This window comes from Tenebrio molitor, chromosome 7 (assembly GCF_963966145.1).
Source record: "Tenebrio molitor chromosome 7, icTenMoli1.1, whole genome shotgun sequence".
Classification (NCBI taxonomy): domain Eukaryota; kingdom Metazoa; phylum Arthropoda; class Insecta; order Coleoptera; family Tenebrionidae; genus Tenebrio; species Tenebrio molitor.
Window position 1 is genome coordinate 17,625,086 of NC_091052.1, and position 22,632 is coordinate 17,647,717.

Below are 22,632 nucleotides of genomic sequence, written 5' to 3' on the forward strand. Positions count from 1 at the left end.
CAGTTATCACTTCGTCCGGGATGGTGCACTGTGGGAAACTAGCTTAGCACTGCACTGGGATATAACATTAATTTTTTAAGACATACTTGACTTCTTAGCTGAAAATCAAATCTATTTTCAATTTTTAGTTTACGACCAAGCTGTTCACAGCTTTTTTAATGGAAGAGCTTTGATACATTCATTCGCGTACAGATGTTCACGTGGCTTTGAACGGTAAGTTAAAGTGCTTTTTATGTGGAAATTTGTTGTAAACCAACAAAAGTTTCTGTAGTCTAATGAAACAAGTATTATTTTTCAAAAAAAAATATTTATTTTTATTTTTTTGTATTACTATTTTGTGTTCGACTTGTTACTCCGATAACCGTGCACTAACTAATTTCCTAAAGCAACGGTTACAATAAAAACAGGAAACAATAATCTTCTTCCCTATACTTATAAATTGCTTAATTTCTGTTGTCGCTGTAAAAGTCAGTGAAAAGATTCGTTGTGCCGATTGTCTTTTACATTCATGTTAAAGTACGTATACAGGTTGTATCTAAAATACGTGTGTTAATTTTAACCAGCGGAGGAACTCGCCAATTTATGATATTAACTAGTCTCTATTTTCTTGTAATCATGTGAATTTTAATTTTGATTACATATTTAATTCTTTCTGTAACAATGTAACTTTTTTGACAAGGCTCTGTTTCTATCACAACAGAAAATTTTCGGCCTTACCATAGGTATGGTAATTTACCTCAAATTTTAAATCAATTTGTGACGCTTTTTCGTAAAAAATTGAAAAAACGTGTCATTTAACAAGCTCTGCTACGTGTTAAAATTAGCACACGTATTTTAGATACACCTATATATATGTATATCCACTTTCAAAATTAGTGCACCACCGAAAAGAATGTAAGATACAGGGTTGAAATTTGAGTAAAATACTCATATACAGCCAAGTTGGAAAATGATAAATTATACAGGGTTAAAAGTATATCTCTCTTGTAGTTACCACGATTTTTTAGCGTCATATCCATAAAATAAAATTTCAATTTTGAAAGAAACTTTGGTTGTGATAACAAGTTTTTTTGCTTCTGTCGCATGTTTGCTAATTTTCAAAATGCCTCCTGCACGAAGACGTATCAATTTTCAACAAATGTCCGAGTTTCAAAAAATTGGCATGAGAGAATGTAGGCTTAGGAAAATTGGTAGACCTTTGGGTATCCATCATTCGACACCATCAAGAATTTGGCGTGCATGATCTCAGGAAGGTCTCCCTCAACATCATCGAGGAGTTGAACGTCCACGAATTACAACAAATCGCGTAGATCGGCGTCTTCAATACATGGCTACCAGGGACAGAGTTCAACCAACAGCATCTGTGGGTATGAAGTGGAGAAGAGCATTAGGATGCAGGATCACAATAAGCTCTACAGAGAGTTGCTAGACGGCAGTGGTGTCAAGAAAGGCGATAGTGGGTGGACAAATGGGATCATATTGTGTATAGCGACGAATCAAGGTTTTGTTGGTGGCAATGATGGCAGGATATTCTGGTGAAAGACCAAATTTGCAATTTGCCTTAAGAGGCCATACAAGCCAGACGCCTGGCGTGATAGTGTGGGGTGGCGTGTGATTCGGATCCCCATCACGTCAAGTTTTGATCAGGGGTTTACTAAATCATATCAATACATCGACGAGATTCTGAAACCGGTAGTGTTGGATTTCTTAGAAACAGTCCCTGGTAGGTAGTACTTTTCAACAGGAGTAGGTACAATGAAATTTTTAGAAGAATGTCAGGTGGACATTCTTGGCCCGCTCGATCTCCAGACTTATCGCCCATTGCACATGTGAGGAGTGTTATGGGTCGAAGTTTAAGAACTCTCCCTAAATAACTTACAAGACCTTGAACGCCACCTTCAGAGTGGCCTGTGATGGGGGATACATCGATAACCCAATAAGAAACATACCACGACGTTGTTAATGCCTGCATTAGAGCCAGAGGCGATATAAATCGTTATTAATTTTTTTTTATTTGTTTTTACGTCTTTTCTTATTTAAAACTTCATCAATTCATGTTTCATGCAGGAGATTCCTTCTACTTCCAACTTAATCATAACATGAATAAATTGTTTTGTGAAAAAATTATAAAGGATTTTTTTATTCGTTTTAAGGTGTAAAATTTGAATTTGTAGTAAATTTACAGCCGTAACAATACACCTCTTAATTATTTTGTATTCAAATACAATTTTTCGTTACAACTGAAAACACCTAAAAGTGAATATAATTTCACCTTGTCATTTTTTTAATACTTAATTAAGACAAAATTTCACTGATTTAGCAAATAGTTACAGTTTTAGGTCGGTATGAACATAACGTTAGTTAGAGCAATCAGTTCGACCGGGATTTATTAATTATTTAGATTAATAAATCGCAGCTTGCAAAACCGTACCGTCACATTTCTCATTTCCCGTTCGTTGTGTTTATTTGCTTCGACAACAGCCTGCTGTGGGTTATTTATTTCCGCGAAACCATCCAATTTGTTTCGGGATTTTTTCCACATATCGATATATACTGAAAAACCAGAAATGTATTTCAACTAGTAAATCTGTCTCCGCCGCTACCTCATTTGTCTTCAGAGTGGAAGTCGTTAACCGCTGGAGATGTGGAGTTTCCCATGTGCGAGAATTTACGCGTGTGCAGGTAAATGGTTTGATATAATTCGTGGGACTTGATAAGTACGCATAATTACTAATGGTGTGGCCAAACCAGCACAAATAGTTTTCGCTACGTATTTCATTCCGGACGTTAATCCGAACGCATAGTCACCGCGAAACAAGTAGCTTCTGCCCGGAAACCCGGACTGATTTATATCATAGCGGCAATTTATCGCGTCACGTAAATGTTATAGTAATTGATAAACATGATCCCACGAGATCAAGCTAGATGATGTGAGTTTAATGGAAAATAATCATAAAAGTGTGGTCGCTCGTAAAAAAGTGTTTTACTCTTCCCTAATCCCCAACTGCCAAACTGCAAACCGTGCAATTTTTCTAATAATTACCCCAGAATTTTAGCACAATTTAATTGGCAACGAACATGCGATGTTATTATAAAAATCCCCCCCAAACGAAACTCGCTAGATTTTATTGAGTGCCATTTCCCAACGCCGGTACAGTTTTCAGCATCCTTTGTTGTCCCAAAAAGAGAAAAAATTAAAACAATTAAAGGACGCCTTGTGTGTGCCGCTTTAATCCTTGCGAATTAGAGTGGCGCAAAGAATTGGAGATTATAGTCGTGTAAATTCGCAACATTTGTTTTAATCAAGGTTCGGAATAACGAAAACAGAATCGTGCCCGGAACTTTAATATCTGTCTTTGAACTTGCGAACGGCGGTATCGAAAAGTGACATTTCCGTGTAATTTCCAAGAAACGAAGTGAGATGGCAACATGTCGATAAAATAAAAGACAGACGAATTTCGAACTTTCCTTCTGCCCTGGTTTACGATTAGCTCTCCCGCTAATCAGTACAAGTGGGCGCCCAGGGAATTATTCCTGAAACTCTGCGAGGACGAGAAAAAAAACTAGTTATACCGAGTATCCTCTTTCAAATGCTCACCAGGTCCTTTTTGTAATGTAATTAAGGGAGTAATGGGACGCTGAAACTTCTTATAGCCCTGCTTTATTTAACTATTACCGAGAGGGCAAACTCTTCTGAAACTTTCGCCCGGTTTATTAACACGACACCTGAAAAATCCTGTTTTGACTGGGGGAACGGAAGTGACATAAATTATTTATGACTAAGAGCACAAGGATAGCATCGTTTTAGGAAAATTAACATAACAACGTATCAAACTAGAAATTTCTGATTCACAGGGCAAAGTAAATTATTTAAGACGAAACATTACAAATTCGTGGACAAACAAATAATATCAACAGTTATCATTATCGTAAGTTGCAACATGTATTTGTTTTTTTCTACTGAATATCGACCGGTGATGGAATAAGCACACATCACTTTTATTTTTCAGCAAAGGTAATGGATAATTCCTGTATCCTTTCCGTTAGAGTTTCGATTTAATGGCCGCCATGAATCTTTATTAGAACCAATTTATATACTTTGTGCAGTGGTCTTTGCAAAAAGTCGAATTCTCCCGATACTTTCCACTTGGTTTCCATTATGAAATTTATTTCTTATTTTCGTGAATTAAAAGTGATTGATATGATAGTAACTTATCATTAGCCATTAAGGGAAGTATAAAAATAACCCCAGTTGTTATAAAACTTCGGATTGAATCATAAAAATGTTTACAGTCCGCTTAACCATTTGAAATGCGATTGCACGATTAAAATCCACATTGGAAGATGGCTTTGTCACGCTATCATCATCTCGGAAGAATGCGGAAGAATGGAAAGCAATTTTGCGGAGGAAAACGCAATTAAGGCCATAAAGCAAATTTTTCCATCAAACTAATCTGAAAAACAAATGCGCATAAATTCCTTGGTGAACGTAATCAAGCCTCTTTTATCATCCCCTTTAGTTTGAGTTGAAATGCACATAAATTAAGAGATTTCCAGAAACAATGAAATATTTTTAGGGTCATTCGTGCGCACACGTTAATTCCGGGAGGATGTTTATTATATGTAGGTGCGAGACCCAAATAATTTCGTCCTCCCGGAACGTGATTTACGATTTGTTTACCACTTTTATGGAATATATTAAAACGTTACGACCCTTATTCGTTCGTAATATGGAAAATTCTCCCATTTAATTCTTTAACATAATTGTGGGTACACCACAAAATAAAAAACCAAGCTTTGAACTTGACTTGCTTGAAATTAAATTTAATATTCGAAGGACTACATGACTGTGACGTATCGTCAAATTGAAAAAGCTAACACTGAAAGTGTTTTATTTAGCTTTCAACTTGGAACCTGAATATTTTGTTCGACATTGAATAAAAGCGATTCCAAAGTTATTTTTTCAATTTAAACAAATCGAAAACAATGAACACTTCCAATAAGGGACATGTATTGTACGGTTTACCTGTAGTGGTAAACAGTAGAATGAGAGCTTCGGCAGCCAGATATTATTCAGAATTCTCTATTGTATAGGTAAGCGCTCCTATTTAAGTAGATTATTACTTTTCCAAGTGAAACTTTTAGTCATGACATTATTCAGTAAGAAAGAGTTATCTTGATTGAGTTCTTGTGTATTTTTAAAAGCAAGATGTAATCCTAAGTGTTCTTGTATCATGCGTTCAAACGAAATCCTGGGCTGAGTAGGCGTTGAAAAAAGTAAACCGTTTAGAACACTGTAAAGTTTGAATTTCCCGCCGTTTGACACGAATGACATTTGTTTATGTTTAATCGGCACATGTTGTTATTAGCAAAGGGTGCCCTTAGATATTTGCTTCGAGAATACGAATCGTTAGTTATCCTATTTTTAATGTAAAACATTGCAAATAAAGAAAAAAGAAAGATTTTTTGTTTCTAAATTTTAGGTTATCCCGTTATCTGTCAACATTAAGTTACACTTTAAAAAAGCACAACAATTGACCAACGCCTTCCCAGCCCACGATTTCATTTGAATGCGCGATATTTGACATTCGAAAATAACCGGAAGAAAATTTAACACCTGAAATTAATACAGGGTTATTTATTATAAATGGTTCTAACATCGTAGTTGGCGTAGAAAACCAAACAGATCTTTAATGTGCCGCTAGCCTCGTAACAGACAGACTACGAGTAGTAACGCAGATATGGCGGTAATTTTTACCGCCGGAAATCTGTCAATTGTCATGTAGGAATGTATGTATATAAAGCGGCACACCTACAATTAATCTCCCAGCCAACTACGATGGTAGAAACATTTATAATAACAATAAGGAACGAAACAGTGACAGAGTTGGACGTGGTAATTCAATTTTCGTTTATATATTTAATGACTACGTTGCTGTCAGCATTAAAGATTGACAACTTGAAATTTTTTCTCAACTTTGAATATAAATACCGGTTCGTTAACTGCATAAAATTCATTCAGAATTTGAAAGTCAGATAGCGGGTCTTTCAATAACTTCCCGCCAGTTGCGACTAATTTCAGTACGAATTATTAATCACGGTAACTCAAAGGCTATAGTTCGTTGAAGTTTCCACCAGGAAGACACCATTGAAACCCTTATAATCAAGAAGTTCTGTAAGCCAGGATTTCAGCTTACTGAGTGACCCGGTATGTGGCTTCCTCCACTACTTATGTCATTATCAAAAGCGCCACTCTGTTAAACTCGCTATAATAGTTGCCCTCAAAGTGACAAATATTTCAAAGTTTCTAATCCAAATGATCTTCCAGACGTGTTATCGAAAATCTCGATCTCATACGACATGTTAACAGTTCCTCTCAAAAAATGTTTTTCCTTCCTATGAAATATAGATCGAAAAGTCAGACCCCAGAAAGAATTGGTTAGTATTCACTAACTTGCTGACATATGACAGACAGACAGCCGTTTATTCGTCGCCCTCGAGGCCGGTGTATCTGTTTCACTTACCTAGACGGGAGGAGCAGTGTGGAAGGCGTCTTGCCATATTTCACTCCTTCGAAGCGACATGCAACTTAAATTTTTATGTCGAGCGGCGGGAAACACAACAGTTTGCTCTCATTATTCATGGGATTGGGTGAACTTTTGCATATTTAGCACGGATTAAATTTTAATGGTGCCACGGTGAACGTCCGTGGAGGTAACAGAGCTTGACATCATCAAAATTCAGTTTCCGAAAGGTTAGAACTTTGCCCTGGTCTTGCTGAACTCTGATCATACAATCTTCATAGGTTTACATAAATTCGATCGACGCAAACCAAATACTGGATATACGAAGAAATTCAGTTCAAATTACAAGAATAACATCGTAAGAATAATTTTTCCGTTATTTAAAACTAAAAAAAATATAAAGAGTGCTTAAGACCGCACGACAGAAGTGAAAACTTCTATTATGCTCGTAATTGATTTTATATTTTATGTATATTATATTATATTATTGTGGATGATAGTACTTGGAGGAATCGGCAACAAGGCATAAATAAGTAAAGGTGATTTTTGCAAATCAAGCGAAGTGTCGCTTTCGTAGTTCTCCGGCCCGAGGCTGACGACGATTTGAGCGTGTCGCGTGACGATTTTAGCGTGTCGCATGAAACTACGTAATTCATTGCCCGTGCGATGCGCCTAAAGAAGTTTTCACTTCAAAAAAATAATAATATAAGTTAAAATATTAAGTGGTCTTGGTATTATCCTTTCTCTCGCGATCCAGTAAATCCACCTGGCATTTGCATTAAATTAGTCCCGACGCTCTTGTTGAATACATTTACTTTGTTGTAATCCAATGCAACATGCACTAATTACACACTCAGCAAGATAAATCAACATCTTCTCCATATACATGTAACGTTGCCAAAGTTCACCCCAACGATAATAGTAATGTTGTATTGATAACGCCTTACGTTCGTTCCACTCCGCCAGTGTAATTTACCGAAAGGAGTTAGGTAATTCGATGAGAATGTTTCCACATGTTCTACACGACGCAAATCATCAGTTCGGTTTTCAATTATGAAAGTTTAAAATAACATTTAGAGCCGAATTGGATTTTAAACGAAAGCTAAACCGGATCCTATTATTAAACTAGAACCGGAACTAGTCTGGCTCGACACTGTTAATTTCGATAAACACGGACAAAGAGAGAAACAAGCGAAAATCAAGCCGTTCGATCGTGAGATAAAGCCCTAGATAAGACGGAACCGTAAAGCTGGCCTCACCAGATACCAGATGGGAATATCGAAACGCTCCCTGAATTTTTAATCTTGATGCCGAGCTCCTCTACTTCCTCCCTATATAATCCGAATGTAATTAGAGAGGCCTTGGCTTTATTTGCAGACGCATATTTTAATTAATTGCGTTTCCAACTAATTAAATCATAAACTCAAATAACGTACAATTAATTCCATGAAAAACGTTCCAAGAAAATGCCCAACCAGATTCGTCCGATACTCTGCCATCGGAAAGATAACTTTCAATTAAGCTAATTGGCTACGACTTGTCCTGAAACATGTTCTTGGCTATTTTGTTGAGATTTCCTGAAAAATAACAAGTGCCTTGCACTTTTTGCCTAATTTATTTCGAAATTGCTCAAGGGGCCAAGACGGCTATTTGATGCTGCAAAAAATATCAGCTTACAAGACAAAAGTATGGCGATTTATTTTGGAGAGAGACAGAAAGAGACCCATCTTGCAAAATATCAACGCTTAAAATGGACAAAGGCCATTATCAAAGCCATGATTCCTCGTTAAGACGTCTTGAATTATCACAGCAAAAATTAATTGAAAGCAAACTTTATTATGACGTTTCATTAGCATTATATCCGGCAATTGTGCACTAGAGCCGCTTTAAATGTAGGCAATTTATTATAGTTAAGGGCTATTAGACAATATTAAATTCTTGAAGGCGTTGCTATAACGGTGACGTTAGTATATTTTTCATGCAAATGTGTTGTCTTACATCGCTGCCAAACATCAGTTATCTCGAGAGGGTCTGGAATGATTAATTTTAGGCAGCTTTCCGTTTATTCTGGTATGGCGGTCAAACCCAAGAATACCATTCGGAAGAACAAAGCTTCGAATTTGTTGGAAAATTTTGTTGAGAGAAAGGAGAGCGGGCAATATAGCTACTTTATTTGGTTCATATATTTTTCTTACACTATAATCCGGATACTTTATTTAAAATTATGAATGAGAGCGAATAAAGTGGGAACTCGTTTTTTCACTTACGCTACCTAATTTATTTTCATGAGCGGGGTTGTAGTCGCTTTGACAGGAACGGCTGGTTTTATTAACCATTCCAAAAATTTACAATCTTTGCAAGTTTTCCCTTCACGCGTGGTTTTTTATCAATTTTAATTACTTTGCGACAAGTACTAATGTGCTCTTTAAGGCATTTGTAAAGGAAATTCTAGGTTCAGGTTTACAATTCCAGGTGAGAACTGATAAAAAAAAGAGTGTGTGCTTAAGAGAAAACTTCTAGGACGTTCGTAATTGATTTTAAGTAATTATATTGGGTGATTTAAAATTATTGTGGATAAGTATGGCAACTATGTACGAAAATGTATGTGTCAACTGTGTGGGTGGGGTATAGTTGACATTTGTATGACATTTCATAAGCGTGCATTTGATTTTTTTTATATCATTGCACGTTGACTTGACAATTTTAAAAAATGCGCCCCTATGAACTGTCAAAGAAATGTCAGCTCTATCCTACCTACATAGTTGTCATATAAATTTTCGTACATAGTTGCCATACTTATCCACAATCATTTTGAATTTTATTACACAATGAAAATTTGGAAGTGACGCACAGCTGACTGTTTCTCGCTCGTTCCCAAACTTACTCGAATGAGCCTTTCACCTCGGAGCGTGTGATGTGACGGCGTGACGCGTAACGGTGAAACTAATCACTGCTCGGGAATAATGTTGCGTGGCCCTTAAAGCAGTTTTCACTTGAAAAATATTCAAAGAGTTGAATCCCAAAGATCGACGCTTTGTTATTGTTAATTGTACTTATTAACTTATTCCTGCAAAAACCAATACTCAGTGGATATAAAATAAATCTGTAATTGCTGAATCTCAGATATTGATGGTGAGGGAATGACTTCGAGTTTGGATCGTGGCGACGGTAATGTGCATTTACTTAATAATGACGCATAACTTTCAAGTGGTAAAATTTTAGGAAAGTACTTTAATATAAGATATTCGTGTAGAGGCAGATGTGAAATTGGCATTGCACCGTTTAATAGTCTGTTTCAGCTTTATGAGAATTTCTATAAAATTTTAACCACCCAAACTTCGGAAAATATATCTAAATCTTATGTAGCTAAATTAGAAGAAAAATCGGTTCCACTTTTAGACATCTGAAAAAATTATATTACATGTTGATAACAGTAAGATTCAAGCGTAAATGTAAATTGACAATTTCAGCTATGAAAAAAGCCGATAAAGGATCTGAATCCCCGGATGCTTCACGATTTCCATCTCGACTGGTTTCAACTAGAAAATCAAAGCACCTCCGAAGGTTTTTTGATTTGGCAGAATTTGCCGCAAATCCGAATATAAAACAAATTAACTGGAAAATCAAAGCGTCCATCAACCTAAATTTTAATATCTCGTTGTAAACCGGCCGAAAGTAGTTAAACACCGTCAACGTTTCTGTAAATATTGAGCTTAAAGTCGCTTATAAATCCACGGCTGAAATGTCTGAAATTAAAGTAAACCAATGTGATCTCGCGTTTTACAAACATTACGTGACGTATGACGCGGTTTCGACTGAAATCCCTTGTGAAATTGAAGATTATGCGAAAACCGAGTCTGCTGCCGGTGCTACACCTTATATCCCGCTTTGAAAATGTGTTTTTAATAAATTTATTACTGCGATTTTCCCCTATTACACCGGCGTGTGAATGAATTATTACGGTAATATTTTTTTAATTGCGGTATTTTGCAGATTAAATGAGCTATTTCGGTGTACAGAAAGCGAATATCATACCTACTACCAATAAAAAAGTTGTATTATGTGTTTTGTTTCCCCAAAAACATAAAAAGCACTCGATCAACTTTCAGAAAATTAAAGCCGCTAAAGTTCACCAACAGTGTTCGGCTTTATTTGGAAATTTAATGCAGCCAAATGTTTGAGTAACTCAAAAGATTATTATTGTCATGGGTTGCGGTTCAAAACCCCCGCACTCAAAAGATTTTCTCTTTATACCCTTCTCCGTTACTATACTTTCTCTTGATGATGTACTAACAATCTTTATTTTATACTTTCAACATTTGCGACTGAACATGTAAGATATGTTCTGTCAGTCTGCGATAATTTTATTTGCAACATGTAATTAGAAAAACTTTCTGTCTCTATTTGATTTTTAGTGGCGTGGAGTTTAGTGTCGGGCTAATTGCCACAGTGAAACCACTAACGAAGGCTGTGAGGGAAACATGGTCAACAAAGTTCAGCATACAAAATATTTAGCAGTAAACGTTCTCTGAATCAAAGGAAACTAGACCGTAAAGGTTTTTCAATTTGTTAAAATGGGAACTAGCAGTTGCACAAAGTTTTGTTCTGCAAAATTCTACGGTGACACATAAATAAAATTTTCTTTAGATGTTGGCTCTCGTCCCTTCACTCAATTAAGCGAAGTAGTGAAGTCGCAACAAAACAGGAAAAACGCAAATCGTTCTTTTTCTTGGCAGTTCCTGAACGATATCCTACTAAATTCGTAAAAATGGAACAGAAAAACTGGCCAAGTCGCGAAGTGATAGAGAAGTAATTTATACAGAACTGTGGAGTGGAAACGGAATAAACAACAAATCGAGACGTTTCCATCGTGAAATCGTCTCTCTCAAATGTAAATCAACAACTCACAGCGCACCGAATAAAAACCACATTAAATATGATATTTTCGTAATAAACGAATTGATTTTCGCAGTTGAGTGGCAGCATCTTGTTCGAATCTCTTCTCGTTCATTCGACGGTTAAATGACATTAAATCGTCATTCAGAAGATTCGTATTTAATGCGTGCCGGTGCGTCCGAATTGTTTAAAATTACACCCTCCTCGACGACACAACAACGAAACGACTAAATTAAATTTGCACATAATGTAATACAATTTGCATTGTTTCTGCTTTAGACGGGTGTTGAGACGGTCGGTATGAAACAAAGGTGTATTGTATTAAATTTTACATATTTGCATTTAGAATGGCACGTCTCGTTGTCATGCAGCCAATTTTCGCGTAATAATCTCCTCTCAAATGCTTTTGACACGATTAGTCAGGTCATAATCTAATAGCGAAGCACCTGTAGTGTCTGACAAATTTCAGTTTCCAAATACACCACCGCAAACCCCAGACACTGTAATGGTAGTGAACTTCGTTCGAAACGCATTCAGCATATTTTTTAGGCACCTTACGTACTCCCAAGCGGACGAAAAGTAACTCTTTTTCGGACGCACTTTTTCGTACGCACTTTTTCGGACGCTGATCGTTGCGCCATTTGTTGGTCTATTTGCTAAGTTAACAACGAAACCGGCAAAATCGAGTAAACCGACTGAAAACAGATGAATATTTGACAGTTAATTTAACCGAAGTATTTTATTTGCCAGAAAAAGTGTTGTATCGTTTATTTCTGATGCTTATTTTGTGCACAATAAAATAAGAAAACGTTCATATAATCGATGGCAACAGCGAAAGTGATGAAGAAATGTTTAATACAACAGCTAAAGTGATGAATAAATGTCTAATATGCCGTTGGACATCGCAGAAAAAAGTAGATACAAAATAAATTTGTAATTTTTCCAATTATGTCTTTTGCTTTGTAGTTCGTGCGGTCGCCTAAAAAGTTAATGTGCACCTCTGTCAAAAAGTGCCTTTCTCCTCGGCTGCGCCCAGACTTGGACTAAAAAGATGCACTTTTTAGCCTTGATACACGAACAACTATTAACTTAACGATAGTCAAAAATAATCGATTTAAAAAGAATCGTGTAACTGGTAGAAACAAAGTCAAAAATAAATAAAATTTGAGTTTGACGAATGAAGAACATTTGTTGTTAAAGTACAGCGTGAAATCTTATTTATGTGGTATATTTCAAGTCTGCGAAAACGCCACCTTTAAATCTAACATGTATAAAAGAGTAACATATGGTCCAGGAGTTTAACGAAGCGAAAACCTTATGTAGACTGAAGAAGTGTTGGAACGTCATTAACGAGATGGATCGACGACATCTGGCGGAAACTTAGTGAGCGGCAGGGAAACATCAGAAAAAGGAAACATAATCAGGCAAAGTAAAACGAAAGGACTTATTAACGCATTAAAATAATTCTTTTACCTCGATATTAGCATCGAAGCTATTTTCCTAAAATCGCAAATTTTCTGCAAAAGCTTCCGATTTAATGGGAGCTTTGTAAATACCTAATAAGAATGATACGTAAGATGTGTTCCTGAAGTTGTAACGAATTCATTAGACATCAGCTACGTCCACAAGTTTCAAATGCCATAACTAAAACCGCACACTGACAGTCTGGTTAGCGATTTGATAGGTGGTATTCTTGTAATAAATTCCCACACAAGAACCACCAGTCAAGTAAAGTTATTTCAAATTAACTAAGAATAATTATGGAAATTAATTGGTGCAGAGAATTTCAGCCTCTCGAACATTACCTAAGTACTCAATCCAAATTAAATCTCTTCCGCGAGCGGCAAAGCCGTCATCAATGAGATCGCGATTTTGCCAACAAACTTACGACTTCCGAATCCATTCGATCCAGTTTTCCAATTTTCGCTTAGTAAACACGTCTTCGAGCGGCGCCATCTTCATCCCGATAATGATAAGTGACAGAGATGCGCACTGACGTCTCTCGACTTTTAATTTCCTGTCAAGTGGCCGGTAATATGTGATTGAAACGGTTTTATAGCAACCCCCGTCGACACCGAAAAGGGTTTTATTAAGATATTTCGCGCATCTCTTCACACCCGCTGCCTCCTTCTCTATTTTAATAACGACGCCAACTCCGACTGTTTTCCTGGATGAGTAGACGATTTATCATTTTCAGAATCACGGATTTTTCGCCAAATCCACTTTCTGCTTGTTTTTTAGTTATTGTTCTTGTTGTTGTTCTTGTTTTTAGAACTCGTTAGCTCGTTCGTTTTCTTTTGTCATATCGACGAAAGTCGAGCGTCACGTCGCGGCATCAACACAAGAAAATGTTTAAATATACCTGAGGCGATAAAGAACGAAAAATGAATACGACTGAGATATTTGGAGACATTTACCAGACGCAATAACAACATGACAACGGGATTTTAGTTTCTACTGTTATTTTCAAGTTTATGGTTTGCTATCTACAAGGATCGAGTAGTCTGCGAGTTTGTTTATTGCGCTCAAACAAGTGTTTTTGTGTCAAGTCTGCCATTTTATTAGATTATCTTCTATTTTTCACCGTTAAGTATAAAATACTATATTATGTTATTAGGACGAAAAATGAAGTTTCACGTACTGAGGCTGTAGTTTGGCTGCCGAACGAAGTGAGTGCTAGTTTACTTTATCTGCCGCTCGTCAGTTCGTCAGATACCATGGCAATGAAGTTACACTTTAGCATTATCAATTCATTATTTACCTTCCATCTTTGAAATGCAAGTAACAGATGAATGAATCTCAGTTGCGTTATCAACACTTGATTTATGTTTCCGTTTAATAAATGTGTATTTCATCTTCGCAAAAATCAAAAATGCACTTTATATTTCACAGAACGAATAAAATCTACTTGGTTCAGTAAAATTCGATTAAAAGAGTACCAATATTTCACCCTCATGAAGATAGCGTGACTTGTTCCGTTATGCGGAACATCAAAAATAAAAAATGGAAGAACTTCCATCCATTCTAATCGAAATAAAAATTTCACTAAATAACGTGACTTTAAAAGTAATATGTGTCTGTAATATGGAAGAACAAAGACCGTATTCGGTCTCGATTCCGCAGCGCAATTGTGGATTGTTCTGAGAGCCTGAAGTAAAAATTTATCGTCCATTCGATCTGCACGAAAGCACCAATTGTTCTTGAACTTCGAAATTCGATCTTTCAATATTTGAACGTTCATTTTAAAAGAGCAAGTTAAAATACAAATACTCTGCTGTGTGTTCATACACGTTGGTGAAAATACGGTTTCCTTTATTTTGTCATCTGTTATTCAAACCCATTGTCTTTTCTGCCTAGTCGAGTACACGCACTAAACTTTCATGGTTGATTGCGACCCTAAATTTTTTTTGTGTAGCAACGACACACAAGTCGTAAAGTAAAAAATACATAATGCTGAAGAAAAAAAAGCTGTCTTTTTAATGACCCGAATTTGCAAAACCCTCGTTAGAAACGTCCATAAAAAACAATGCCCTCTCGCAGCGGTGAAATAAAATCGCCATTACTTCAAAATGTATTTCTTACTCAACTGATCAACCTACATAGTGAACGTTTGAGTCGGTTCCAGCTGATCGTTACACTGCTATTGCTTCACTTAAAGTAAACTCTTCCACTTTTCAGATATTGGCGAAAACTTGTAAGAATTTATGTGGTACGATAAACTGTCAACGAGACGTCGACATTTTATCAGCGAGGCAGAAACTTTTGCAAGAATTGGCAAATTGCATTTTAATTTCAAACAGGTGTCTCATCAACCGCGTATAGTCGGAACGTTATAGATGTGGACTGGGGACTTGTCGTTAAGTTGGCACTACCAGGAAAAGTAACTAGGCGACCTTGAGTTTGACAATCCATATCTAAAACGTTTTTACAATACAATTAGAGTAGACTGTGATTTAATTATGAAGTGGGCAACATGCAATTTTTAAATACAGCACAGCAGTGACCTTGGACAGCACAGTACACATGTTTATTCCGGTCGTGACAACTGTCAGTGCTAAACAGTCTACCAACCGTTAATAGACACAGCCTACTCTAATTCCGAATTTATTTGAAGGCACTGTATTCTGTATTCTGTGCGAGAAAATGTTTTCACTCAACCTTGTTCCATTCGCACCTTAATCTTAGCATTAAAAATGTCCAAACTAATCCATACGTATCGGAGTTGATCTCCTTTCGAGCATTTTTGCCACTTCATCACTCTAAAAGCCTTTCTTTTACTCGAGTTAAAATGCAATCTTGTTTAAAGCATGATGGTATCTTAATACCGTACACTTGTGTCTCAATCGAGGTTCCCTGTTTAAGTGCTTTTCCATCACGTGGCTCATGAATATATTATCTTCGGGGTGACGTTACTTTGCTGGTTATGCCAACAAAAGACCAAATCTCCTGTAGGTAATGATCACTTATTTATCCTGGATTTAGCAAGTTTTTGCGCTAATTGCGAAAATTTCAAGAGCAGTTAAGTAGAATCACATGATAATAATTTCACATCGGCGGGTTGCATTTTACTGGAGCAATAATTCCAAGCTAATTGCAAGTGTCTAATTAATTTTAATTACACAAAGCTGTATACGCCTTTAAATTGGACTTACCGAGTTCATTCTTATACAGACTGTGTAATTGGTTCCCACTGATAGAACAGTAGCTTTAATTAGCACGATGCTTGTTCTCCAGTTTGTTAATTCCAAACTTCAACTGTAACCATTTAAATCGACGCCCATACTTAAGGAGCGTAAATTGTTTTTAGCACAAGCCCTCGCAAACAATCGTTGAAAATTGAAATGTGATCGTTTTGAATTCCGTTCGATGAAACAGCGTTACACTAACATTGATGGGGCCATTCGGTATGTTGTGTTAGACTATAACTTCGTCATTTAGGTCAAAACTCAACTTTGTTTTATTGGCGCCCGAGCTGTGCAACCGCTCCCTTCGTCATCGATAACTTCCACTTTGTTTCACTTTATGGTTGTGAACGTTATTTGCGTCGAAGAAGTTTGATTGGTTTTTGGATTTCTGAACACATTTAGCACCAGATTCGTTTGGATGATTTAACTACGCACGGCTTAATCAGTCTGGTCTAGATCAAATTCTCTTAATCGATGCCATTTCAATTCGAACTAACAGAATTAGTGCACGAAGTCTGACTGAATAGGCTACCGCGACCAATTTCGGATGTGCGCCTTTTTTACTTCTATTTCGCATCGTTCGTAGCCATTTGCGATTTCAATCTTCGATAGCAGTGTAAATATCCCTAGGAATACAGACCCGACCAACTTTAAATGAAAATTGATTCTTTCCTAAATGAGATTTGATTCTGAACGAACACAGAAATTTGGCCAACCTCGGCCGCCAACAGAGATAACTTTTCACTGTGAATGTGCAAAACTTCCATAACTTGTCACATCAGTGAACGATTATTTCACAGATTTCTGAAAACGTTTCTTCTCGTTAAGGTAAGCAGTAAATAAACAGTACATGCAAGAGTGATCAAGCACTGTGGACAGCACCCTTGAATTTTTTCCAAAGTCATAAAATATCTTCAGCAAGAGGAAAATCATTTCCTCGCTTGAATTAAACTTTTCAAGAATGACTTGCTTGTTTACGAAATTCAATATCGAGGTCTGTTGATCAGAAGGAAAAACTCGTAAAACGTAACAAGTATGCGGTATTATATTTTCTATCAATTTAGCGGAAAGCCATGTTGGGGTTTGGACTGTGCGACTAACTCTTGTTGTTTCCAACAAAGTTGAACACTTTTATCGACTAACTGTATTTTTCTTTCTATTCCTTATGGCTTTGCGGTTGCAAACTTGGATTCGGAACATGTTGCGCTCGACTGCGCCGACGTTATGCATTTAGATTTTCCGGAAAGACGAAGGCCTATCCCTCGGATGAGACGGACAAACAACTCAAAACCACCAAATAAATCTTGAATAAGTCGCCATAAATCCTCCAGTTTTCTCCGAAAACAGCCAATGGTCAAAGATAAAAAAACGGTTCTCGCAAAAATCGTACAATGCGAAATTGTCTACTTCACATAAACCTACTTTAGATGCTCTAGTGGATTGAAAATTCTCGGTTGCTGACATCGCCTGACTGTGCTTCTAATGTACCCGCAGTTTGATCAATCTAAGTGGATGGCGACTTTGCGCCGCCATTTTGTAAATATTATGTATTACGTTAAATAAAAATGTTACACTGTAACTCTTGTTGTTTTAATTTACTGTTTATTTATTTTAGAATACAATTAAGATTTAACTTCTTTTGATCCATATTTTGAAAAAGTAATTAAGTACCTACATATTTGGTTACCTGTCAAACTTAAATACTTATATATAAATGATTGTAGTCCAAGTTGGCGTGAAAACTGAATGTAAAATTTATGATTGCCGCTCCATATGAAAATGAGCAAAATTATGTGAATAAGTGAATACACACCGTTCACGCATTTGACACTACTGACGTCACATTAGAGTTATGTTTGTATAGAGCGGCAAAAATTTCATAACATGGGCATGGCTTGCTTCTACTACAATCATTCATAAATCATAGTGATCCTGTATATTCATGTTTTATTTTCAAAATTGCCTGTACTCACTCTAAAGGAATGATGTAACTACGAATCCACTGCGAGAACTAAGGAAATAATATTTTTAATTTAACGAAGTATAGAGTATAGAGCTTCCTAGGATTGTATTCATAAACATAATGACTGCAAGGATTTAACAGTTTGTAGCGCAATTTCCCTGAAGGCTAGATAAAATATATTCAGTTTTCCACAAGTTAAATGGAAATCCTGTTGAAGCTTTAAGCTAACTTCTGCAAATGAGATTAAAAAAAAATCTAGTTGGTAAAACAAAGTTCAATTTGCTGAAGCTCTTTAAACGGAATAAATTTGCAGTTCTAGGAAAAAGTGACTGCTCCGGTTGCAGGATACTAGTTTACATTAAACTAACCAACTCGTCCTATAAATTCCCCGCGTTGGACACTTGAAGCGCAAAGTTTAGTTTACCTTCTTTCGGGAGGCTGTAACCGTGAACTTCGCAATAGGTAGTGGGGGCTAGAGGTCCCGGACTTGCGGTCCCAGTCGACGGCATCGCCGAGGGAGCATCTATGGTGAAGAAGGTGGATGCGGAAGCCCGCTCCTCAGTGTGGACGATCTCCTGGCGTCGGCATTTAGCACAGCGCTTCATTTCGGAGCGCACGCGCAGCAACCACACCATGCCGAAGAGAGCCATGCCGGCGGTTGGCCGCCTCATGGCACAAACCTGGTCATACCCGGGTCCTCGTACTATTTCCGTCCTGTCTTTCACACACATACCCTCGCCTGTTACCCGGTTATGAGACGGGGGACGTCAACGCCGCCCCCGTCTCCTCGACATAATTACCGCACGGTATTGTCGGTTCGGGAGTCGCGTCGATGCGGTTGCTCCTTCGTGGATAACGGCTTTCAGGCGTGTCCGCCCATCACTGATGCCTAAAGAAAAGTCTCTGTTATCGGCGTAATTTGCCGGAAATATCGCACCAGCTCGTCGATATTGAACCCTTCCGGAGTTTGTTAAGACAAGCTTGTGGGATACGTCGGGGAGTGAGACGGTTTACGAAAATCACCGGAAACTTACAGACTATCACCAACTGATTGAGTTAGTTTTGGTGAAAAAGCAGACGTTAATTTTCGTAAAGCGATTAGTGAAGACGCCTCGCTCAGCTGCGAAACTAGAGAAGCATTTAATTATTGGCAGTTTCTTTGCAACAGTTATTTCTCACAGAAATAAAGAATTTATTTATCTCGAGAAAAAAAAATCACGAAACTGAAGTGATCGTGAATGAAGAAAATGCATATTCTCTTGCTGCAAAAAAATAAGTTAATTTACTTTCACAGTTTCATTATTTCAATTCCAGCAAACGATGAATTTTATTGTTAGAGAACAAGAATGTAAACGAAGTGTTGTTGAAAACAACAAATTAAATCTTTATTAAATCCTTTATTAAAAAAAGGTCAGTCAATATTTAAGCATTCTTAAAAGAATGCTTAACTATAGCAAAATATTCAGAATTCATGAAGTAAATTCTTAGACGTGATATTATTATCTTTAAAAATTTAATATCGTATCAAATACAAAAAACGTTATTAATCTTGTGGTTCACTGTGGAATCAGGCTGTATGTTTGGTAGTTGTTAAGTGCTTAAGCGCCGACATTTCCAAATCTCTTTGTCTTATATCTGGGAGAAGCCTTTTTGCGTGTACTTTTTGAAATTCGGGGCAGGTACGATGATTTGAAAAGTGAATGTGTAATAGAAATGCATACGTAAAGCGCTTACCGCAATATTTCGAGACAATGCGGTGTGCTGCAGGAGCGATAAAGCCCCTGAATTATGCAACTGCCCTCCAGATAATGACATGGAGATAGCGCTAATGTTCCAGAAGTTCCTTTAGAGAACCACTTCTGAAACTTACCCTCCATGGCCGCAACGGTGTAGACAAGGCACGTTGCGGCGACAGTGGCGGTCGATAAGTGACTGGAATCAACACTAATTCGCCCAAATAAACTGGAAGAAACCTAACATGACAAGTGCTTACTGCGTTTGATTGTTTAGTAATTAAGCTCATAAAATTAAAATTGACGCTTTTTCTTCAATCTACAGTACATCTCTGGAATATTTTATCGTTGACAAAATAAATAAATATGTACATATTTAAAAAAAATATTATTATAATATTTAAAGTCTTTTGTCTCCTTTATTGATTTATTTCATTATATACAGGGTGTTTGGTGTTTAAGGTAACAAACTGTTCTGAGGTGAACAGCTAGGTTAAATGAACAACTTTTCTTAGTGACATTTTTTTCTATTTGCTTTTTTTATTATGCTGAACTAAACTGTTTAAACTCTGTTTCCACTGTTTGAGAGCCACTGTTCGTATCTGTAATTACTAATACCAAACTAAGAGAGATGCCTTAGCTGCCGCCTTTATAATTTAGAAATCCGGTAGATCTCACACAGTAGTTCTTCAAATTGAAAAAATGATTACTAGAAAATAATAACACATACAAATTAGATTATACAAATTGCAACAATATCTTGATTTCAAATTTTGAAAATAATTATAACTGAATCCACGATGGCTCTTAGTCCTCTCTTTGACGTTAAAGCAAAACAATCTTTGTCAATTCGAAAAATTTGTTTTTACAATAACGACGAAAAGACTGACATGCTCCCCATTTATGGAGTGTGGAAAGAATTCTTTCACCGCTGCGGATATTTAAAAGCCGAACACCTTTTACATTAACTTAATTTATTTGTTGAATCTGTCAATCTGTTATCTGTCATCTGTTATCTGTCAATCTGACATTTCTCACAAATCTATCCAACTTACTTTGATTTTTAATTTAAAAGAAATAACACATTTGATTTTGTAGTTACTGCCAGTGGTATTGTTGGTTGCGGCAAAATAAAAATTCAGAAGTACCCCTCTCGTGAATAACCCTGTATATATTTTTTTAATAATAGACTACCTACACAATGGCAAATTGTGGAAACTTAGTAAAAGAGTCAAGAAGAAGCCTTGTTTAAAACTTAAAGTTAAAAGGATTAACGAGACTACCTGTGTCTAAGGATAAGTAACAACCGTAAGAATTTTAAATGTAGAGTTTAAATAGGTGTATGTTACAACTAAAAACTGTAAAAATCATTATTTTTCTAGTTAAGAGAGGACATGTGAAACGTTTCCAAAAGAAAAAAATAATGAACAACTTGGGAAAGTAGGCGAGGAAGAAAAAGCTGGAAGTGAATGTTGAGAAGACGATAATGATGGTGATCAACAAGAGAAAGAGGAAGAGTGAAGAGAGTGAGTGGAATTGGGAAGGAAGGAAAACAGAACAAGTAAACGAGTTCAAATACTTGCGTTACACATTCAATGAAAGAGCCACGGATAAGGCACATATCAGAGAGATAGTGAGGAAAGCAAACAAGGAAGTGGGATGTGTTTGGGGAATAGGAGAGAGAAAGTGGAGAGGTGATTTCACGAAGAGAATGATGATGTTAGAAAGTATATTGATGCGAGGGCAGAGAGTTCGGGATGGAAGGAACAGGAAGAGATAGAGAAAGAGCAGGAAAAATATTTGGACAAAGAAACGTGAAGGAAGAGTGCAAGAGGAATAGGCTGAGAGTGACAGCGAGAAAGAGAGCGGCGAAGTTTGATGACAGAATAGATGGAAAGGAAGAGTGCAGGATACTAACCGAATGCTGGAGAGAAAAGAAAAAAACACGGAGAAAAAAGAGAGAGAGGAATCCTAGCAGAGAAACGGGTATGCCAGTGAAGAAGTGGAAAGATTAAGAGCAAAAGGAAGGTGGCTGAATATAGAGCTGAGTGAAAAGTACAAAGACACAGACAAGCAAGAAAGAAGGGAGAGAATCAAAGAATCCAGATACGACAAGTATGAGAGGTGTATGACAGAGGAAATTCCGGTGTACCTAGGGAGAGAAAGTGTAAGAGAAAGAAAGTAATGGCGAGGAGAGGAAAGAAGGTGCAGAATTTGCTATGTGGAATGGATGTAGCAAAATGAGAGAGAGGGGGAGACAAAGGATGGATGAAAGAAATATGGAACAGGAGGGACAGAATGGCAAAAGAAAGAGACGGGGGATAGAAAGAAAAATGTTTTTTTCTTCTTTGGAATTGTTATTTTCATTTTAGATAAAACTGTAATCAGGAATTCGAAAGCCCGTAGGGCAAATATAGTATATTACACTATAAGTGATGAAAGTGCCTGATTTTTCAACGAGCAATACATGATATACTCTCGAGCGCCAGCGAGTGAGGATAGTATTGCGAGTTGAAAAATCGCACTTTGATCACGAATTGTGTATACTATTTTTTCCAACATCGTTTATGAAAAAGTCTCAATTTTAAATTTCTTTATAATTATTTTACTCCCATATTTTTTGAATTTTCCGGATCTGGAGTTTCAATTAATGCAAATAACAGTGTTTTAAATTTTTATATTAATAAGTAGGTAGTAGATTGTTAAATAAATTTTCATGTCGCCGGCCGTTATCGACGGTTTTGCATGATTCAAAATCCGCCGGGAACGTAAAATTCCCGGCCTAGTACTTACAAAAGTGACCTTGACGAGAGAATGGGCAGGCAGCATTG

General features: G+C 36.8%; 1 protein-coding gene across 10 annotated transcripts in view; it reads right to left on the minus strand.

Moving 5' to 3' along the window:
- Positions 1-22,632, minus strand: part of dlg1 (discs large 1) — a 347,088-nt gene that overhangs the window by 160,865 nt on the left and 163,591 nt on the right. For 3 of the 10 annotated variants that reach the window (XM_069054706.1, XM_069054711.1, XM_069054710.1), the window contains exon 1: positions 18,493-18,926. The exons of 4 other annotated variants lie outside the window; for them this stretch is intronic. In XM_069054706.1, coding sequence (XP_068910807.1) covers positions 18,493-18,799 — 307 coding nt within the window. In that variant the 5' untranslated portion in view covers positions 18,800-18,926. Of the gene's footprint in view, positions 1-18,492; positions 18,931-22,632 lie in introns of those variants that run through there. 3 more of the 10 variants (XM_069054705.1, XM_069054704.1, XM_069054708.1) reach the window with 3 other exon arrangements.